The sequence below is a fragment of the Macaca nemestrina genome, chromosome 12 (genome assembly GCF_043159975.1).
Source record: "Macaca nemestrina isolate mMacNem1 chromosome 12, mMacNem.hap1, whole genome shotgun sequence".
Classification (NCBI taxonomy): domain Eukaryota; kingdom Metazoa; phylum Chordata; class Mammalia; order Primates; family Cercopithecidae; genus Macaca; species Macaca nemestrina.
In genome coordinates, this window is record NC_092136.1 from 40,451,124 (window position 1) to 40,472,472 (window position 21,349).

At 33.1% G+C, this 21,349-nt stretch overlaps 1 protein-coding gene across 3 annotated transcripts in view; it reads right to left on the minus strand.

Moving 5' to 3' along the window:
• The window catches only part of LOC105499099 (leucine zipper protein 2), a 588,465-nt gene that overhangs the window by 19,957 nt on the left and 547,159 nt on the right, over window positions 1-21,349 (minus strand). For all 3 annotated transcript variants that reach the window (XM_011771566.3, XM_011771569.3, XM_071074956.1), the window contains one exon: window positions 14,760-14,852. In XM_011771566.3, coding sequence (XP_011769868.3) covers window positions 14,760-14,852 — 93 coding nt within the window. The remainder of the gene's footprint in view (window positions 1-14,759; window positions 14,853-21,349) is intronic.

Genomic DNA, 21,349 nt, shown 5'->3' on the forward strand with positions numbered 1-21,349 from the left:
TCAACAGATTAACTTTGATGAATCATAGTGAAGGTGTATGAGTGAGCATGAAAATAATGAATCTTTGCTTGTCACCTTCTCTGACTCATAGATAATCTTTTGACTATGGTTGTCAAATACATACACAAACACAAAAAGTTTTATCACACTGATGTATTCTTTGCCTCATTCCTCTTCCTGGATTAATTATTGAAATTTTGTTCTTTTAATTCTTCCTGGCAAAACCTGAAATGGAATTGTGACTCTTGGAAAGAGATAAATAGTGCTGTTTCACATAAGAGATTTCATGACAAAGAAGAATAAGGTTAAAACCCATGGGTGAAGGAATCTATGTTTAGTCAATATTTAAATTCTTAAATCTACTAGCTTTGTGGCCTTGGATGACTCAATTTTCCTTAATCTCAATTTTCATATTTTTAAAACGAGGAACAAGTTTGCTCATCAATATTTGTAAGGAATAAATGAGGAAATATATTTAAAGCACCTATCTCAGTGCCACTCAACCCACTGTGATCTGTATTAGATATTGTAGCAGCAATGATAATGATGAACATAAGGATCAATATATAGGCAATAATGACAGCAGCAGGCATGTTAACAAGGTTCATTCACTTTGCCCTTAATAAAGATGTACCAGGTGATGACTGTGTGCCAGGTGCTTTGTGGGACCCAGGTACATGGTAGAGAACAACCCAGAGACAATGCAGACCAAAATCATCACTGACGACAAGAACATTTGGCTCTTTCAAGCAGCTTTCCCATAGTTTAAGACACATATTTTGATCTCAAATATTTAAGAAAAAATTCACTAAGTGAATTATGTTTTGTAGGAAGTCAGAACATGTTTCTCTTTGTTAGTATGCCTGTCAATGTTATCTCCAAACAAAGCACTGATTTAGAGATTGGTCTGAGTAGTTGGTTATGATTATGGTTTTAAATGCTAATATATTAAATCTCAATATCTAGAGATTTTGAGATTTTTATCTTTCAGATGAACATTAGAAATTTGTGAGGTCATAAATTTCAACAAATGGAGAATTAAGATGTACTATCAAATGTTTCAAGGGCTATCATGCAGGGAGAAGGGCTAGGCATATCTATTCCTTGAATGATGTGCCTAGGACAAGAGAGAGGTCAGACTGGGACAATGGAAAGAACAACATGTCTTAAATTGAGAGACAGTCCAAAATAAAATGAACTGGAAATGTTGATATTAAACCAAAACAGCCACAATCTTAGGCTATTTTCATGAAATGGATGGGTTCAGTCACCTCTGAGACCTACACCAAATTTGAAATTCCATGAGATTTTATGAAATAGAGTAGGTATGCCAATTTAGTGTTCAAGTTTCACAAGTTAAGTATATTTTCTAATGCTTGACAATGATGCTTTATTTTTTAAGTCTACATGAGAAGTTGTTGAAAATTTGAATAACGAAGTTTACATGCTGCTCATGTTTTTTAAGAGTCATCATTAACACATAAAGAGATAATAAAATTAATCACACAGGAAATCTGTATTTAACAAGTAATTATAAAGCAGTAGATACATAATTTAATATACACCATCTATTTAAATGTCAACACAATTCTGTAGGGTGCATAATATTAATGGTGTTTTACATACGAATGCCAATATAGATATTATCAGGAAATAATAATTGTATATGTTTCTTTTTCATCAAGGAAATCAATACAGGTGGCATGGTAAGAAACAATAAAATAAACTATATGGTATGTGAATTGAAAATGTATAACCTAGTGGAAAGAACATGTGCTTTGTAAACAGGGAGACATGGGAGTATATTCAGGCTACATTTTCTTCATGTTTAAGATATATAAAGTTGAAGTAATAATGTTCATCTTACAAGATATTTGAAGATAAATTGAGTCCCTAGGCAGTGAGAGGTACAGGATCTGCATTAAGAAAGTTTAATATTGAATCTGGTTTCTTCACCTGTTCTTTGTCTGACTGTCCTTCATGTTTATCATTTATTTAATAGGGAAAGGGAATTGTATTCATGGAATTTTTGTGAGGGTTAAATAAAGACAACCTGGAATAAAGCTCCAGATACACATTACATGTTCAATAAATCATATGTATTTTTATTATCATGGAACACTCTCTGAAATTATATATTGAACAAGTGGTGATTGTTTATATAACGATTAATGTGGTCCATTCAGTTTTGGAAGAAATGCTGTTCTACATTAACTTACTCAGATGTATTTGCATTAATGCAATGCCATCCACATGACACTGAATAAAATGATATGATCAAATTGTACACAAATATAAATAATAATTAAAATGATAAACTATTTTTCTTATAAAACATATAAATAAACAATAACTATATATTACTGTTGGCTATAACGTGCTGAAGGAGACTCCTCTCTCTTCTCTTTCCCTTTCTCTCTTTTACTATGTTGGTGTGAAAATATATTCACGTAGATATTTTGGAAAACTGATAAATGGCTTTAAATATTTTCACAATTCAGTGTACAGTCATCCCTCAATATATCTGGGGATTTCTTTCATCATCCCAGACAGATACCAACATCCATGGATGCTCAAGTCCCTTAAATAAAAAGATGTTATATTTATATATAATCTACACATGCCTTCCTATATATATACCTTAAATCATCTCTCGATTAATTATAACATCTAATATAACAGGAATGTGATGTAAATAGTTGGTATACTACATTTTATTTGTTTTGTTTTCTATTGTATGTTTTTCCAAATATTTTTGATTCATGGTTGGTTAAATCCACAGATGTAAAACCCAGGCAAACAGAAGGCCAATTTTATTTTAATTTGGGGTCAAAAAAAAAAAAAAAACAAAATTTAAAACAAAACTAAATGAACAAACAAAAAAAGAAAATAAACTGAGCACAAAGAAGTATTCATTATGGGGATTTGTATAACAGAAATAAAACAAGATATTGGTCAAATAAAAATATGCTGATTAAATAATGATAAAATATTTTGTGGTCATGAAGACAATGTTTTTAGAATGTTTATTAATATAAAAATGCTTAATCTGGTATCATATAATATGAAATTATATAGAAAATATTACACTAATACAAAGCAAGAAATGTATATAAGACTGACAAAAATAAAATACATTAAACTCAGTATTGTCAAATGTCATAGCACAATGATAAAGTTGGAGAGGGAAAGGCACACAACTTTATTGGTGTGCTTTGACTTTTTTGTTGGTTTTCTTTTCTTTTCTTTTCTTTTCTTTCTTTCTTTCTTTCTTTCTTTATTCCTTTCTTTTTTTTTTTTTTTTTCAAGGTCTTGCTCTGTCACACAGGCTGGAGTGCACTGGTGTGATGATAGCTCACTCTAGCCTCAACCTCCCCGGCTCCAGTGATCCTCCCACCTCAGCCCTTCAGGTATCTGGGAGTTCTGGCAAATGCCACCACATGCAGATAATTTTTTTTTTTTTTTTTGTATTATAGAGGCAATGCTTCAACATGTTTCCCAGGCTGGTCTCAAACTCCTGTACTCAAGTGATCTGCCTACCTAGGCCTCCCAGAGTGCTGGAATTACAGTTATGAGCCACCGTGCTTGGCCCTGGAGGTTGGTTTCAAAATAACACATAAAGCCTACCTATCTGTTTGGCCATTCTTGTAACTGTCTATGTCTATCTTTATCATTTCTATATCCACTATTACTACCTCTCCCTCTTTCCCTTCCTCCTCCTCTCCCTTCTTCCCCCTCCTCTCCCTTCTTCCCCATCCCTTTTTCCCTTCCTTTCTCCTGTCTCCCTCCTTTTTCTTCTCCCATCCCTCTGTTTTTCTTTTTTTTTGTTTTTCCTTTCTTCTTTTTCCCTTTTCTTGAGGGGCATGACTGATATGTCACTTTCCAATGATATATTACCATCTATAATAATAACTGCATATCTGTGTACAGCTGGCATATGGGGTAATATACAGGTTCATAAAAATATAACATTTAAATTTGAAAAGAGCCTAAAAACTTAAGGTCTTCATTCCATATCCATTTCAAACTCAAATTCTTTTTCTTGAACTAAAGCAAAAGTTCAGATATCATTTCTCTTTATGCATGTATAATTAAAGAATATAATTTTACTTGGGAAAGAATGGATAGAGATGTAATAAGTTGTAGTGAATTATGGATAAATTATTCAAAAGAATCATTTTCTGTCTAAAAAAAGAAAAAAATATCAAATATTAGTCCGGAGAATTATTTAAAACAATACAAAGAGTAGTATAAGTCTTCAACATACCTTCATCATCTCAATTAAGTAAAATTCAACCTAATTAGTAAAGTACCTAAGATCTGGAAATTCAAGTAATAAAATATGAAAATTAATCAGGAAAGCACGCACAAATTCAACTGCTTCAATATGCAGTTCACCCATTCAATTATACAGGAGACCTAGGGAGAAACACAGCTGGGTCTGTAAATTATAAAGTGGGATAAGCCACAAATACATCTATTAAAATGATTAAACACTGCCTCTCAGATACACATCTTCACCAACACCTGTAGAATAACCTGTTTGTTTCTGTGATTTCTGGCAATAAACTGCCAACGGACACAATATTATCATATAACCACAAAAGCAATCATTGTAACAACAAAAGTATGTAGTTGAGACAAACTTTGCTAATTACATAATCTCTGTGTGTGAAAACGAACACACAATCACAACGTAGTGCAAGAGACTCTAATCCTGTGATGTCTCTAGTCACAGTAAGGCAGCAAGAATAAGCTTTGGAGTCATGGACAAATGAACTTGAGTCCAAACTCTATTTCCTACTATTTGTGATAATGTGGGTAAGTTCATGAACATTGGTATCTTATTGGAAAATAAAATTAGATACCAATAACAATGAAATAGAAAAAGTCAAATTTTGACATTGCAGAAAATAAATCAACAAAAAATAGATTACTATATTTCAGCAATATTTCAGATAAAAAGTTTAATTTGCAAAACAGACAAAACATCCAATGACAAAATAAATCATCCTGAGATAGAGTGAGGGAGAAATAGAAAAAAGAAGAGGAAGAAACAAGAAGAGGAATGGGAAAAAGAGGAGGATGAGGATAAGATAGAAGATAAAAGATTAATGGTAAATCCACTAATATGTTAGTTATTTGGCTTTTTAGTCTATATCATTTTTCTTTTTATTTATACTGTTGAAAACTTCATCACAGAACAGCATTTGCCTATGGCAAAGTGAGAAATACCAATTTAATCTCATTTTATCTCATTTGTTAGATGATGATAATGATAGTTACCTTCAAAATGTTTTTATCACAGTGAAATGAGATAATAAAGGTAATCACAGCAATGTGAATAAAGAGATAGTCCATATTAGGTTAAAATTTGCTACTATCTGAATACTTATGTCCCCCCAAAATTTATATGTTGAGATCCTAACTCACAAGGTGACGGGATAAGGCACTGGAGCCCTGGGGAGGTGATTAGGTCATGAGGGTAGAGCCTCATGAATGGTACTAGCGCCCTTACAAAAGTGGCTTCGGAGACATCATCTCACCTCTTCTGCCACGTGAAATTACAGTGAGAAGATGGCTTTCCCTAAGCAAGTGGGCCTTACCGAACACCAAATCTGTCAGTGCCTTGAATGCAAATTTCCTAGCCTCTAGAACTGCGAGAAATAAATTTTCTATTGTTTATAAACCACCCAGTCTATGGTATTTTGTTATAGCAACTCTAATGAATGAAGACAAATTATTTTTACCTTCATTTATTGTATGAACTTGGGAAAGTTATTTCAACTTACTGAGGTTCTGATTTTTTATCTGTAAGCTAGACAAAATAATACCCACCTCAATCAGATGCTAGAAGAGTTGATTACATTTTTAAAAAAACATGCCAAGGTTCCTAATGGAATATCTTGCATATATTAGGTGCTCAATTTAGGTTCTATCTTTCATCTCCCTTTTTCAGTTTTCCCTTCCTTCAATCAAAATTTCTCTATATTGGCAGTAAGTTTGATTCCTATCTTAGAAGGAACTGATATTCACTTAAGTTTACACTTCTGTGGTCAACGTATTAATTCTGATCATTACAAAATCTTGATATTGCCAAAGAATTTATTGCTGGAGTTTTTCCCCCCAGTTCTCTGTTTCTCTTCCTCTCCTCCATTTGTGTTTATGATTTAACAGGGTAAGAAAATCGTGTCAGTAACCAAGCATTCATCCTGCCTTGAGTAACTTTTACCTTGAAAGATGACTTTTATTCTTTTTTTCCCCACTGAAAGCAGAAACATCAGCTCAGTCAGCCCATCTAATTTAACTATGGCATTCAAATGCTTCAGAAGGTTTTCATTATGATACATGTATGTGTTTGCCTTCAGTGCAGATATCCCATTTGGGAATTATTTATGGAAATAAAGTAGTATATTTAGAATGACTTTTTCAAAAGGTCATGATGACTGAATTTACAATCACTGAAATGATTACAAAAAGATAATGTTCTCTTTTGCTTTATTTTATTTTTTATTTTTATTTTTAATTATACTCTATTCCTGCCCTCAGAAATAAAGAATAAAACTTTAAGAATTAAAGTAGATGGAATATGTTTTCAGAAATTCATTGTCAAATTTTCATTTACTTTGTATCGCTGACCTTGCCAATTGCTATGACTTTGTTATAGTTATTAAACACTTCTTTTTACTTCACTAAAGAGATTAGTCATATCTCTTATGCTCTTACTCTAAAAGATTAAAATAACTCAGAATAATTAATGCAAATATACAACTGGTAAACTTGAAATTATACCAACAAAAACTATTTTTGACAAATACAAAAATCCAGTTCATTCTCCATATTTAAATAAGAGACGGGACAAGCTATAGGCTAAAAGTAAGCAAAATTTTTATAATATTACAAAAGAGAAAAAAAGTAAAATTGAGTACCATGCTACTCAATATTAGAGACACCAATGTGTTTTGGCTGAATTTTTCTGTGATGCCAATTTATGTAGGAAATTGATTTTTTACATTCATTACAGAAAAATATTTTAGTGCTGGTTTAATATTTATAAGTTAATATTAAACGGAAAAGCAAGAAGTCAAAAGATTAAGAATGTAACATTAAATCAAGACAATGACTGCACATTCAGTTGATGGAGCCAATGGTAGGAGTGGTCGACTGGAAGCGAGGCAAGTTCTGACATCAATGTCCCCCAAGCAGGTGCCTCTCGGCAAGTCACACTCCCTCTCTGAACCTTAATTTACAATACAAATATTATTATAGCCTTTGCCCTCAAATTACTTATTATCTAATTCAAAATGAGAACCTTATACAAATAATCAAAATACAAGGTGTACTGTGATAATGGACAAAATACATTCATCCAGCAAGGATGACTGAAACCCAGAGAAGGAAGTCCTTATGTGTCTCATAGGTAAATGGGAGGGGTAAAATAATTATTTATCAGATTATGCTTTGTGTTTTCACGTTATTGTTTGGCCAGTGATTTTTATAATAAATATTAACATGGTTACTGGGTTATTTTCATTTACCATATTAATAGATTAACCATTTTTCTTAAGCTTTCCATACTATTTATGGAAATATACCAAATTAGGTTAACATGTTTGGATGCTTAAATTAAAGTGTTATAGAAAAGTAAACATGGAGATTTATATGAATAAAATATAACATTTTTCCAAAGACCATTGGAAGCTATCTATCATTCCTATACTATTTGGAGGGATTCCTGCTGCTTCTTGAAAAAAATAGCACAGTAGGACAATAAAAAATGCTTTTAAAGAAGCCAACCTCTTCAGATGGTCTGATGGAATGTAGCCCAGAATAACAATGGTGTGTGGTCTCTAAGTCCAATTACAGCAGGGCATGACTTGCCTAGAAAATTATGTTAACCAAGCATTGGATCCACCAACAACTCATCCAGACCATCAAATGCTGCAAAATGCATGTTGGATATAATAGCGAACTAGATTTCTTATATCTCAGCCAAAATTGTTTTAACATGAAAAAGCTGGCATAATTTTCTACTTGCAGCTCTAGAATTTATTTTCTGCACATTTTATCCTCTCATTTCCCTAGGCAATATTTTTCTGTTGAATAGACTCTCTTTGGTAAGGGACTTGCAAGCAGATGTAACGGCAGGAAATTGAGCTAGTGCTCCCAGTGCTAAACATAAGCCATCCTTGTTTTTCATTTCCTCAGCACAGTAAGAAAAATTAAATGTTTGCTACTTATAGAAGTCAGAAATATTGCAAAACACATTTACATTGAGTATTAACTCTTAATTCCTAAAGGAAAATTAAAATACAATGTTCAATGTCTTTAATTCTTGATATGCTATTAAACAATATGAGGCACATTTGCAAGCTGCAGGAAAATGGGATGGAGTAGATACATCCTTTGCTTTCTCAATGTGACTCCAATATTATAATTTAAATAAAGCAGCTTTTAGAGTAACTTGTACATACCCCAAACTGATAGTCAAATACGCTGCTAAGAATTTAGTGATCCATTTCAAGTTTCTTAAGTCTTCTTTAAAAAGGAACAAGGAATCTGAGGGCCATTTCCTAAGTGACCCTGCCTGGTTTACATAGGGCATAGGCAGGAAGTGGAACAAAGCAACAAAGATATCTAAAAATAAGCATGTTTTATCATTTCAAGTTTGATTCTTTGGCCACAGAATATTTTGAGACTTTGAGTATTAAAACTTCAGAGCTACTTCTTAAAAGGAACTAATAAGGATATCTATGATGTGGTTGAACATGACATATTTAATATCTATATATTTATATAATAATCATAATAAACCTGTAATAAATGAATAACAAAATTTCTCAAATTACAGTATCACAATCTCAGCTGACTGCAACCTCTGCCTCCCAGGTTCAAGCGACTGCCCTGCCTCAGCCTCCCGAGTAGCTGGGATTACAGGCGCTGCCACCACGGCCAGCTAATTTTTTGTATTTTTACAAAAATACAAAAAGAGACGGGGTTTCACCATATTAGCCAGGATGGTCTCTATCCTGACCTTGTGATCCGCTCACCTTGGCTTCCCAAAGCACCGGAATTACAGGCATAAGCCATGGTGCCTGGTAATTTCTCAAAGTGTTTAACATTAAAAAATATTGACAGAAGAAAATCTATGTGGGATTATTACAATAATACACATTCCTGGGCTCTTTCCCTGACCAATGGATTAATAATACATGGGAATGGATCTTGAGCATAAGCAGTTTTACCAGTTGACTTGGTGATTCTTAGTATGCTAAAATTTGAAAAATCTTCATCTACCTAATATTGATAAAGGGATCTGAATACAAAGTCCCTTCCCAGAGCAACAATGTTAGGAAACAGCAAAGTCAGCATCCACATCTAGATTTTATGTAGTTCCCATGCCTTATCTTCTATGTTATTCAGTCTCAGGTATGACCAACAGGAATCAAAATGCATAATCTTTCTTATCTATTTACTGAGAGACTGCATGGGGTCCTATCAGCTGTCAGGGAAGTGAGGTTGCTGATAATTATAGAATCCTGAAATTGAAAGAGATGCTAACATGATCAGTCTATTCTTCCACACTAATGCCTCAATTCCTGACTATATTCCAGAATGGCTGTTTTTCATTATTCTATCACGTATGATGATACTTCTGCCAACTGCTAATTCTAGTTTCAGATACTTTTCATAAAGAGTTCATTTTTATATCTGACTAAAATGTTATTCTTCCTATAGCTGTTCCTACTAACTGCATCTGGTTCTGCTGTGTACAGTAGCACTGAATAAGGCTACTCATTACAAATACATTGCAAATACAATTACAGTATTTAAGATTGCTTTGGTCATATTTTAAGTTTTTTCATTTGATAAATTAATTAAAGTACATAATTCAAAATATTTATTGAGGTTTTGTGTGAGAGGTATAGCTTTGCATAAGGGAATGGAAAGTAGTAATTATTGAGAGCTTGCTAAGCTAGTCATATGCTAATTGTTAAGCTGTGCTATCTCACTGGATCCTTTGGACGAGCTATATTAAGCAACAGATATTCATCTCTCTTTTTCAGAGGAGAAAAAGCAGTCTTAAAAGGGTTAAATATTCATGATTACACTGCTGGAAACTGGTTGAAACATAAATTAACACAAACCTTCAATTCTAATTTTTTTCTTCCGCCTTCTACCTCAAGCATTAGAAAACACTTTCCATTCATCATTATTGAACCTCAAAGTGTTACTTCTAAAATGGGACAGAATTTATCAGTGTAGACTGATAAGCAAAATTTGATAAGAGATATGTCTCCTTTATTCTGGATGTAGCATCATAACTGCTTAAAATCAACACTGCAACTACCTATAGGTGATGTGCAAATCTCATCACAGTTTTACTCAGAGCTCACAGTCACTTAAAACTCCTCATTCTGATGGATCAATATACACAAATTACTTGCATTTATATATACTAGCAGTTAACAATCTGGAAATGCAATTAAAATACTACATTTGCAATAGTATGAGAAAGAGAAAAGTACTTCAGAAAAATAAAGACAAAAGAAATGCAAGACTTGCACCCTGAAAAACTATCAAACATTGCCGAAAGAAATTTTAAAAGATTAGAGTAGGCCAGGCGCAGTGGCTTATGCCTGTAATTCCAGCACTTTGGGAGGCCAAGGCGGGTGGATCACAAGGTCAAGAGATCGAGACCATCCTGGCCAACATGGTGAAATGTTGTGGTCAGTTATTTTTGGACAAAGATGTTAGAGAAGTTCAATTAAAAAAAAAGGTATTCCTTAAAAACATGTTATAAAGACGGGGACAACTGAATTACAACATGCAAATAATAAATGCAAAACCTTACCTAACACCATCACCATCCACACACACACACACACACACACACACACACACACACACACACACAAATTGAAGTAGAATATTGATCTAAATATAAGAAATAAAAGCAAACACATTATATAAGAAACCAAGAGAAAACAACAACAAAAAAAAAACCTGTGTGCTTAAATAGGTAAATAATTCTTTAGATATATCAAAAACATGAAGAATAAAATGACAAATTGAAATTTATTGAAATTAAATCTTCTGTGTTTCAGAAGACACGAATTAGGACTTCAGGTACTGCTCTGACACATAAAGGTCTTGGAAGTCTCCACTTGCACCTTCACAACAAGCAAAAGGCTGAACAGTCTGATAATAACTTTTCTTAGATGTATCAAAGAGTTAATGTTGCAGAAAAACTACTACCCCAAAAACTGGGGAGACAAGCTACCTGAGTGAAAGCTGCTGGAGCCAGTAGTTGATGGGAACATTGCTGTAATACCTTTAATAAATTTCTGGAGGCCATGTATGGACTACCATGAAATATAAAAACTCCTAGAGGCTTAGTTTAAGGTAGGGTGAACCCTCACTACTGAGAATTTTACCTTTCGGAGAACCATGAGGTTTTAATAGTGAAGATGCGAGAATAGAGAAGCACCACTTGTGTTTGTTCAAAGGGGGAAAGAATGTACCCATTTTTCAGTATAAGCATAAACTTATAATCAAATCCAGCAATTCTACATCTAGGTGTCTACTCAACAGAGATTAAAACATATACAAAGTGGTTTATGCAAATGTTCATAGCATCATTTTTTCATAATAGCTACAAATTTAAAAAAGCCAAAATACATCAACTGGTGAATGGATAAAGAACTGTGGTACACCATACAATAAAATGTTTTTCAGCAATAAAAAGGTACAAACAAAGACAAAAAGAAACTGTGTTTGTGGTTGCCTGAGGCTTAGTAGGGACAGGGACTCATTGTTTAAAAAAAAAAAAAAAAAAAGGCATGTGGGATCATATTAGGGAGATGAAAATGTTCTGAAACTGGATTACAGTCCTGGACTCAGCAAATGTGATGAATGATTGAAACATGCACTTATATGGGTGAATTTTTATGGTATGTAAGTTATATCTCAATAAAGCTATTTTTAAAATTATATTTTTCAAAAACAGTTAGCTTCATTGTGCCTTTTACCCATTCTAATTATTAACAGAGTACCCATCTCTTCTGTTCAGAAGTAAACAGAAAAATATTAACCAAAAATATCACCTACTCCAGTTTTCTTTCTTGATAATGATGATGCAATTATTTCAGTCAATAAAACATATATTTGGGGCTCATGTTACCTATATCTTCATTTGATCACAGAATCCTGTGGCTCTCTCTTTGAAATAGACTTTTCATTGCTTGCTCCCAGTTGTTCCCTTGATTGTCTAAATTCAGGTTCCTATTTAATCTCACTTTAATTATTTTTAAAATTTGCTAATTCAGTGGTTTTTGGATTTCTGAATTCATTACAACTGAAAATCGAATTAAAACAAGAAATAGGAATAAAGCTACTATCAATTAATTATTAAGTAAGGACATTAAAAACAAAGTAAAACTACATTATATCCTACTTTTTGTCTTTGTATAAAACTAAATAGCATTCATTCAATATCTGATTAAAGGAAAGTCACATAAAGGCATAGGCTAAGATTCTAAACACACCCCAAAATAAAATATAAAGGTAGGAATATGATAAATAATTTTATTTTGTGATTTTGAAAAATGAAATTAAGTTCTGCTTTCTTATTCAGTTTGAACATTCAATAAAGCAACCCAAATTGGAGCTTAAGTCTCTAGGTTGGTAGAGTCAGTATTTTTATATTGCTACATTAAATGGAAGCAATACATTTCACGATATTTAATGCAAATCAGAATATTATGGCTAAATTTAGACAAGGTAAAAAATAAAGTCTCTCTAGTTTTATTTATTTAAAATGTCCAGATTAATTGCTCAGAATCTGACTTTCTAAAAGCTCCCCAGATGGTTCTTATGAACGGGTAAATCTATTATTAGTGAAAAATAACCTATATCTTTGAATCATCTGGAGGAACGACACAACTAATGTCTAGACCTTACCCACTGAGGTGCTGAGGTAATTTTTCTGCAATGGGTCGTGGGCATTAGTATTTTGTAAGTACTCTTCACTTGATACTATTCTGGAGACAGAGCTAAGAAGTACTGGTCTAGAACTTGAAAACTGATGCTCATGCATGTCCCACTAATTCCTATTACTCACACCTGGTTTATGTCACTCATTGTATTACTTTCTTCTTTATTATCTATAATTGAATCTGCAGGCTCTGAATACTGAACACTCTATGTACTAAAAGGTGTAGCTTCTTAGGAGTAGAGACTCCAATAACACAAGTCTAGAGGACAGAAGTCAGGTTAGTGAAAGAACATTTATGTTTGTGTTGGTGGAGGCAGCTTTTCGAAGAGCTCCAGATCCAGACTGAGACCAGAACAAGACAGTAGCTGCTTCTGGAACTTACTGAGGACAGAAGAATTATCACTGACAAAGGAGAACAACAAAAGTAGAAGAGAGAAACAAATAATGTATGAATAAAACAATTTATGAATTGAAGCAGGCTTCAGTAAGAAAAGTAGACCAGAATGTTGCTTTGGGGAATCCTAGCAAACCACACATAAATTTTCCATTTTGCCTCCAGTGAGAACATGTTTTTATGGAGTTTCAGGAATATATATCAAGAAATAAAAATACCATCCTTAAAATTAACATCATGGTCTTATCACTCGATTGAATACAAGCATTTGAAAACCTGAACTAGCTCCCTAGTCCAAATCAATCTCAGCTTGGGAATCCAAGGCCCCTCACTCTCTAGTCTTCAGTGATTGTAGGCACATATCCCACCATTTTGGGTACTATGTTTTTTTAGCCATACTGCTGTGATATTTTCCTACCTCTGCAAATTTGCTCACTGTCAAAGACCTATCCATGCTTCAAACTACAGTAAAAATCTTCCTTCCTGCCCAAAGCCTTTTTGACTCTCTCCTCCTTTGGAAGTAAAATTCAAGCATTTTGTTTATACTTCTTATTAACTTTATTTTCTAAATTGTACGGTTTGGATACATGTTTAAATAAACAAAGAACTGAAGGTAAAACTGTTGAGTAACTAATTTTTCTTAATCCACGTTGGCAGCCAGAGATCACTTGTTTAACTTACTTTTCTGTTCCTCCTTATCATTATCATATATTTTTAGCTGGAGCCTGATTTCTTTCAAGCATAAATAGTTTCATCAGACACTTTTCAAGTTGGATTGAAGCCTAATTTTGAATCTGTTCAACACAATTGCTGTCATTTGCTGGTTCTCAAATCTAAATATAATAGATCCATTAGCTTAATTTTGCCAAAGTTCAAAACAAATAAAATTCCATCGCACTTTTAATGAGTGAAAAGACTCATTGAACAAATTCCATATTTCCTATCATTTGAAGGAAATGAATCTCCCTTCCTCTACCATGATGTCTCTGTATGCTGAGTGTATTTGCTTTACATGGAGAAATACATCCTATAAGTTTTTTTTGTTGGTTTTTGTTTTTTACATTTTAACAGCTTTCTATCATGTAACTGTGGGAATGACCACCTTGCTTAGCCTGTGGTCATCCTCTTACCTCTCTAACAACTCATATTCATAGTTGTCCTAAGAATCTGGTTGCAATGCTTACTGGAACACCTACTTGATTCAGACCAAAAGAACATTTACTTTCTTAAATTTAAAAGTACAATCCTTAGATAGTAGATATTACATATAAGTAGTAAGTTTCATGGTAGCATGGATTAGAATTCTTAAAATGCTTATGCTTTGTTCTCATGTCTAATACTGTAAAAACCATCTTAAGTTTTTCTTACATCTTGAGAGTCACAGGCAGTGGTACGCGGATTTCCTTCCTTTGTTGACTCAACTTGAGAGCTCTCATTGTTTCCAGAAGCACTTTGTTGAGGCTTAGAAGAGACGAAAGGAGATAGAAAGAAAGAGATCATTAAATACAAGAGAAATAGTTTGAACAAATAGATCCAAATCATTATTGTAACACATGATATAATATTGTAGTAACATTGCAATCAAAATAAAACAATAAAATGGAAATTTGTATATATCAGAGACCATAAAATATACCTTGAAAAATTCTCAACTTTGAAATTAAATAAATTATATTTAATTTTGCATTAGTGATGTCCATTGGGATTATTTTCTTACTGAAAATATTTATTTCTTCCATGGTAAGATTTTATTTTAAGGATTCTAGTCCCTCACAAAGTATATATCCTGTCCTTTCTTTTTATTTTAACCCCCAGGATACGCAGAAATAATACATGAGAATGAAAATAACCTGTTTTTCTCGATAGGAAGAAAATGACTCGTAACACTTCATAATTTACATAGTGGATTATATTAACTCAAATTCTTTACTAACTAATCAAACTCTACTTTATATTTCTGGAAACTCTAAATATTATTGTGGAATTCATCTCTCTAGAAACGCAATTGAAAAGAGAAGAAGAAAAGAAAATTAAAGAAAAGAAAAGAAAAAGCTGTTTCCTACTTCTGGTCAGAGAAGGGTATGTCCTAATTGCTGTATATAAGTACCACTATAGGTAGGTTTAAGATTATCCATTCAAACGTGCATGTGTTTCTTGGGAAGAGCTGATTTGAATATTAGCATTACACTCAGCTCCTCAATCCATGAGGGTACTGTTTTAGGGCACAAAAAATAAACTAGTAAATGCTAATTTGCCTGAGTCTGAGACTTTGATCACAATACATCACAGGAGAGGAAGAAATTGGGTTTCCAACCATTAGGAGTGAAGGAAAACTAAGACACAGTCGGGAGAGAGTACTCAAATTTCACCCAGGTTTTTTTTACCTGTACTACTTTCTACACAGCACTCTCCTGGTTTTTCACAGGCAAGTACATTCTTTAGCAGGAGAACATTTTTACAAAAACAGTATCTTTATAAAATTAAAATCCAAGAATAGTTAACAAAGCTGATAGAATATTAAATGTAAAAAAGAACATGAATAAAGCAAATAGAATATTAGAAAAACAGTAGAAAATAAAGTAACTAAGTTCACTAAAATTGATCCTATATAAAGTCACCCAAATGCTGGGCTCTGGGCATAACAATAAATAAATAAATAAAAAGTAAATACATTCTTCTTTATTTATACCTAAAGAAGTTTAACTTCATTGGGTGAAATCCAGAAGGCATTTAGTGTTTTCCACCTCCCATACTCCCTTTTTCTTTCCTATCTTTCCTTTGTTTAGGAATCCTACGTCTGACCTCCCCTCTAACTTCTCTAGGATTAAAAAAAAAATTAAACAGGAAAACAAAAGTTCTTCTTTCTAATCCTATTAAAATTTATTCAATAAGCTTTGGAGTTGCCCTTTAAATCAAGCCAATGAACAAGCCAGTGTTCTGTGTCAGATGCCTTTAGTAAATACAAAGATGACAAAAGTAGCATATGGGTCTTCATAGAATTCACCTAATCTGATTGTTAGTCACATAACTCCAATATAAAACTTATTAAACACAGGGAGGCAGAACAGACTTGTATATATTTTAAAAGAATGATGGTCAATTCCATTTGGGGTAATAAGAAAAGTTCTAGTGAAGAGGGTTATTTTTAAAGTGGGTTGCTGAATAACTACGGCAAGAATGACGGAGGACATCCAGGTGAAGGAAAACATTTAAGCAAACAAACAGAATGAGACTCAGTTGTTTATTTGTTGTTCTATAGGGCAGAAGGGGCAATAAGCATGATTAAAAATACTAAAAAGTAGAGAGGAGATCCCAAAATTGAGCTACAAAATTTATACTTAATTTAGCAGCCAAAGGAGGGCTCGGTGCATTGCCTCAGGCCTGTATTTCCAGCACATTGGGAGACAGAGGCAGGAGGATCTCTTGAGGTCAGGAGTGCAAGACTAGCCTGGAGAACACCATGACTCTCCTGTCTCTACATTTTTTTTTTAATGTGGTAGTTTACACCTATAATCCTAGTTAATGAGGAGGCTGAGGCTGGAAGATGGCTTGAGTCCGGAAATTCTAGGCTACAGTGAGCTGTAATTGTGTCACTGCATTCTTGCTTGGCATAGACTCCAACTTAAAAAAAAAAAAACACACACACACACACAAAGTGGGGGTGGGGGGGTCCCTTGGATATTTCAAATCAGAGGTATGATGTGGCTAGAGCCCCTGTCAGAATGATATGGCAACAGTACATAGGCAAAATGAAACAGAAGAACATGAGAGTGGGGAAACTAATACAGAAGCAATTAAAATGACCAGGTATATGGCAACAACAGCTGAACCGAGATGTCAATCCTGGTGATAGAAGAGATTGAATAGTAATCATATGTTCTGAACAAGGGTTAGAACATATGCCATTTGAAGAATTCTACGTAATACAGAATTCTGAAATATAGAAACTGAAGAAAATGTATGTCTTTAGCAAGAAGGGCGATTTTATATTCCTAATCAAGAGTTTAAAGCACTTGCAACTCCTAAATAGGTAAGTGTTATTGGATATCAGTGTTAAAAACAATACTATCCTTAACAAGAGTCAAAACAGCTATTTATTCTAGCTAAGATATACTGAACATCCACCACCTGTCTTCCCATAACCACCAACTTGCAGATGCTTTGAGGAAACAGGTTAAAAAGAGCAAGAGTAATAAATAATAATACTGGAAGTCTCCCCTGGCAGTCACAGCCAGAACCACAGCTGCAAAATCGTGAAGAATGGATTGAATCACACTAACAGGCAGGGGACATTTTCAATGTATTTTGTTTCTAAACAATCAGATGACAGAAGAAATAGTCCCATAATTTCCTTGTAAATTTCCTTTCACATATAGTGGCATTAAAGGAAATTAAAAAATAAAACACATCCATTATTCTAGCAAATCTACTTTTATTCCTGTAACCCTCCCAGAGTTGTTAATATCCACATGCATGAATATCTTACACAGTCACAATTGGGTCCATGCCATTTTTATTCTGCTGTGACATATAACATGAAATGATGGTATATATGATTTGTAGCTATACTTTACAGGTCTAAAAAATTATAAGGTTTTTTTTTTTTTAAATGTGTATTATAGTTGAAGATTTTTGAAATTTTCTGTTTGGAGTTTTATAGATAATATTTTGGTGAACATTAACGTTCCTGGTACCAGCCTGCATAACTCCTATCATTCTAATCACTGATCCAAACATCAGGCTATCCTAGGCTTCGGGCTCCTTAAAGGAAGATATCATGTGTTATTCATTGTTGCATCTTGGGAGTTAGTACCTATTTTTTATTCATAATTTTTTGTTTTTTTCTTTTTCCTTTTCACCATTTATTTACGATTTCTTTTAGGATTAAGAGAAGGTAAAAATTAGGGTCCGTAGTGAAGCAAGGGTAGTGGGCATGTTTATTGTGAGAGAAATCTTTCTAAAAGGTAGCAATTTAAATTGTGTTTCCCAATATGAATAAACAAACATTTATTATGCATCTGCTGTACAACAGTATTATGTTTAGAATGGAATCAAATATTTGAAACAGCTCTGTATCTCAAAGAGCTCCCATTTGCTCCTCAGTAGCTGCTCATCTTTCCTTCTATTTTCCTTATAATCCTTGACTCATTTTTTTTTTTTTTTTTTGGAGGATTACTTTTCTCTCATGGTATGGCACATACCAAGCATTGTTTCGTGCATCTAATTTCCTGACCAATTCAAGATATGGGCACATACATAATCCAAGTTAGGTCATTAGAAGCCTTGAAACTTAGCTGACCAGATTCAAGGCGGGCTACCAATGGTTAGATATGTTAATTTCAGCAGGGTGTCTTCTACAGGTTGTTTCTACAATAAAACCATTTTTGTGATTCATGTGTCCCAATCTAATGAAGCAAAGTTTATTTCTGCCTGTGCCCAGGCTTGTTTCTCCCATCTTCTTGCTAATACCATGAGTTATGATAGTCAACCAAGAAATCCCCTTTATTAAATTGGTAAAGATCAGTATTTTTTGTATATAACCACAGAGGCCTGGATGATACAGGGAATCAAATCACTTAAGTGAAACTGACAACACAAGTTCTGAGACAGTGTTTCACCATAAAAACTTCCAGAAGGAAAACCTAAACCAGTTAGGAAAGCTCGAAAGAGTAATAACAGGCTCAACAATGATGGAAATTTTATTTTAGCATAGGTATTCAATAAATTCTTAAAAATAAAACTATGTAGCAGATGGATTCTTTTCATGCTCATTTAATTATGTTTTCTCATGCAAATATTGTGCATTTATTAAAATGTGCCCAGATTCTGAAGGTAAGGCTGAGGCAAATAATATATTGAAAATAAATTAATTATCATCTACCTATAATTTATTCTTGTGGGTCTTTGATATTTTAGATGGAAGACAAAAGGGGCTTCATTCACTATTAAGTTCATAAAGAGCAAGCAGAAAAGAATGACAATGTAACTTTCCTATTCCATAAATTAATGAAAGGCTGCCCTTGTGTTCATCTATCAGAAAACTGGATTGTCTGGTTTACTACTTTTTTTATAAATACTAATGTTATCTCACTTAATTTTGCTTTAAATCATGTACATACATTAATTACTTTTAACAATAGGAAGAAAATACACATTTCTTCACCAGTGTGAGCACCAAAGCATAAAAGTTAATTTTTCTCATTCAAAAACCTAATATTTAATTAATTAACTGCTTGTTTTCAAAAATGATAAATACCATCCTTCATACATGCCTTTGCCATCAGTGAGATGGCTCCTTGTGGAAAGAAGCTTTATTGAAACTGATTAACACCAGAATGAGAACTGAATTTAGGGAAAGATGATGTATTTTGGAGTCAAAGGAATGTGGATTTCAATTCTGGATCAGTATTTAAATAAAATATGCCTCAGACTATCTATATCTATCGACTCTCTATATAGATATATAGATATATAGATATCTATCTACAGAGAGAATATATATAGTACATATACAGCCTCAGACTATATATACAGTGTTTATATGTATAGTCTCTCTATATATCTGATATATAAATCAACAGATTATATGTTAACAGTCTATATGTATATATGTATAGTCTATATATCTGATCTATAGATTGTTAATCTATATATCATATAGATAATACATATAGATTGTTAATCTATATATCAGAGATATATAGACTATACATATATACATATAGACTGTTAACATATAATCTGTTAATTTCAGCAGGGTGTCTTCTACAGGCTGTTTCTACAATAAAACCATTTTTGTGATTCATGTGTCCCAATCTAATGAAGCAAAGTTTATTTCTGCCTGTGCCCAGGCTTGTTTCTCCCACCTTCTTGCTAATACTATGAGTTATGATGATCAACCAAGAAATCCCCTTTACTAAAATTGGTAAAGATCAGTATTTTTTGTATATAACCACAGAGGCCTGGATGATACAGGGAATCAAATCACTAAAGTGAAACTGACAACAAAAGTTCTGAGATAGTGTTTCACCATAAAACCTTCCAGAAGGAAAACCTAAACCAGTTAGGAAAGCTCAAAAGAGCAATAATAGGCTTAACAATATATATATTGATACATATATATCCTGGACCCACAGGGGTCTTCAAAGTGATAATAAATTGTGTGTGTGTATAAAACAATACATATTACATATATAAGATATATATCACTTTATATACATATATAATCAATTTGTATATTTCAGCTGATTGGTAAGCACTTTAAATGTAACATTTTATTTAATTGTCTTAACACAGAATGAGATGGATTTTATCTCTGACCATATATTTTGTCTATATATCTGATATATAGACTATACACATATACATACTCTGAAACCCATTTTACAAAACCAATCAAATGACAACAACAACAAAAGCAAAAAGCACACTGCAATTTATGTACTTTTTACATCATGTGAAAAATATATATATACATGATAAATATTATATGCAGTCTGATATATATATATTTATACATATATACATTGTCTCAGAGAGAGAGAGAGATATATTTGCAGAACCTCTGTTTTCTGCAGGTCTGTCACATGATGTAAAAAGTAGCTAAATTGCAGAGTGCTTTTTGCTTTTGTTGTTGTTATTTGTTTGTTTTTAGGAAGGGAGAAATTGAATATGAAGTAGCGTCTGGCATCTGTTACACAGCTTTCATTTGAAGATGTACCATTTACTTGACTCTACTCTAGGGAGGTGTGGATAAAAAGAGATTGACCACTGTAGTGGGTTAAATGGTAGAATGTGGAGGCCCCCAAAAGATATGTCAATGTTCTACTTTATATGGCAAAGGATAGATGACATTAAGGCTATTAAGATGAATAGAATACCCTTTGTATTAGTCAGCTTGGTCTACCACACAAAAATCAGACAAGGTGACTTAAAACAACAGAAATCTATTTTCTCCC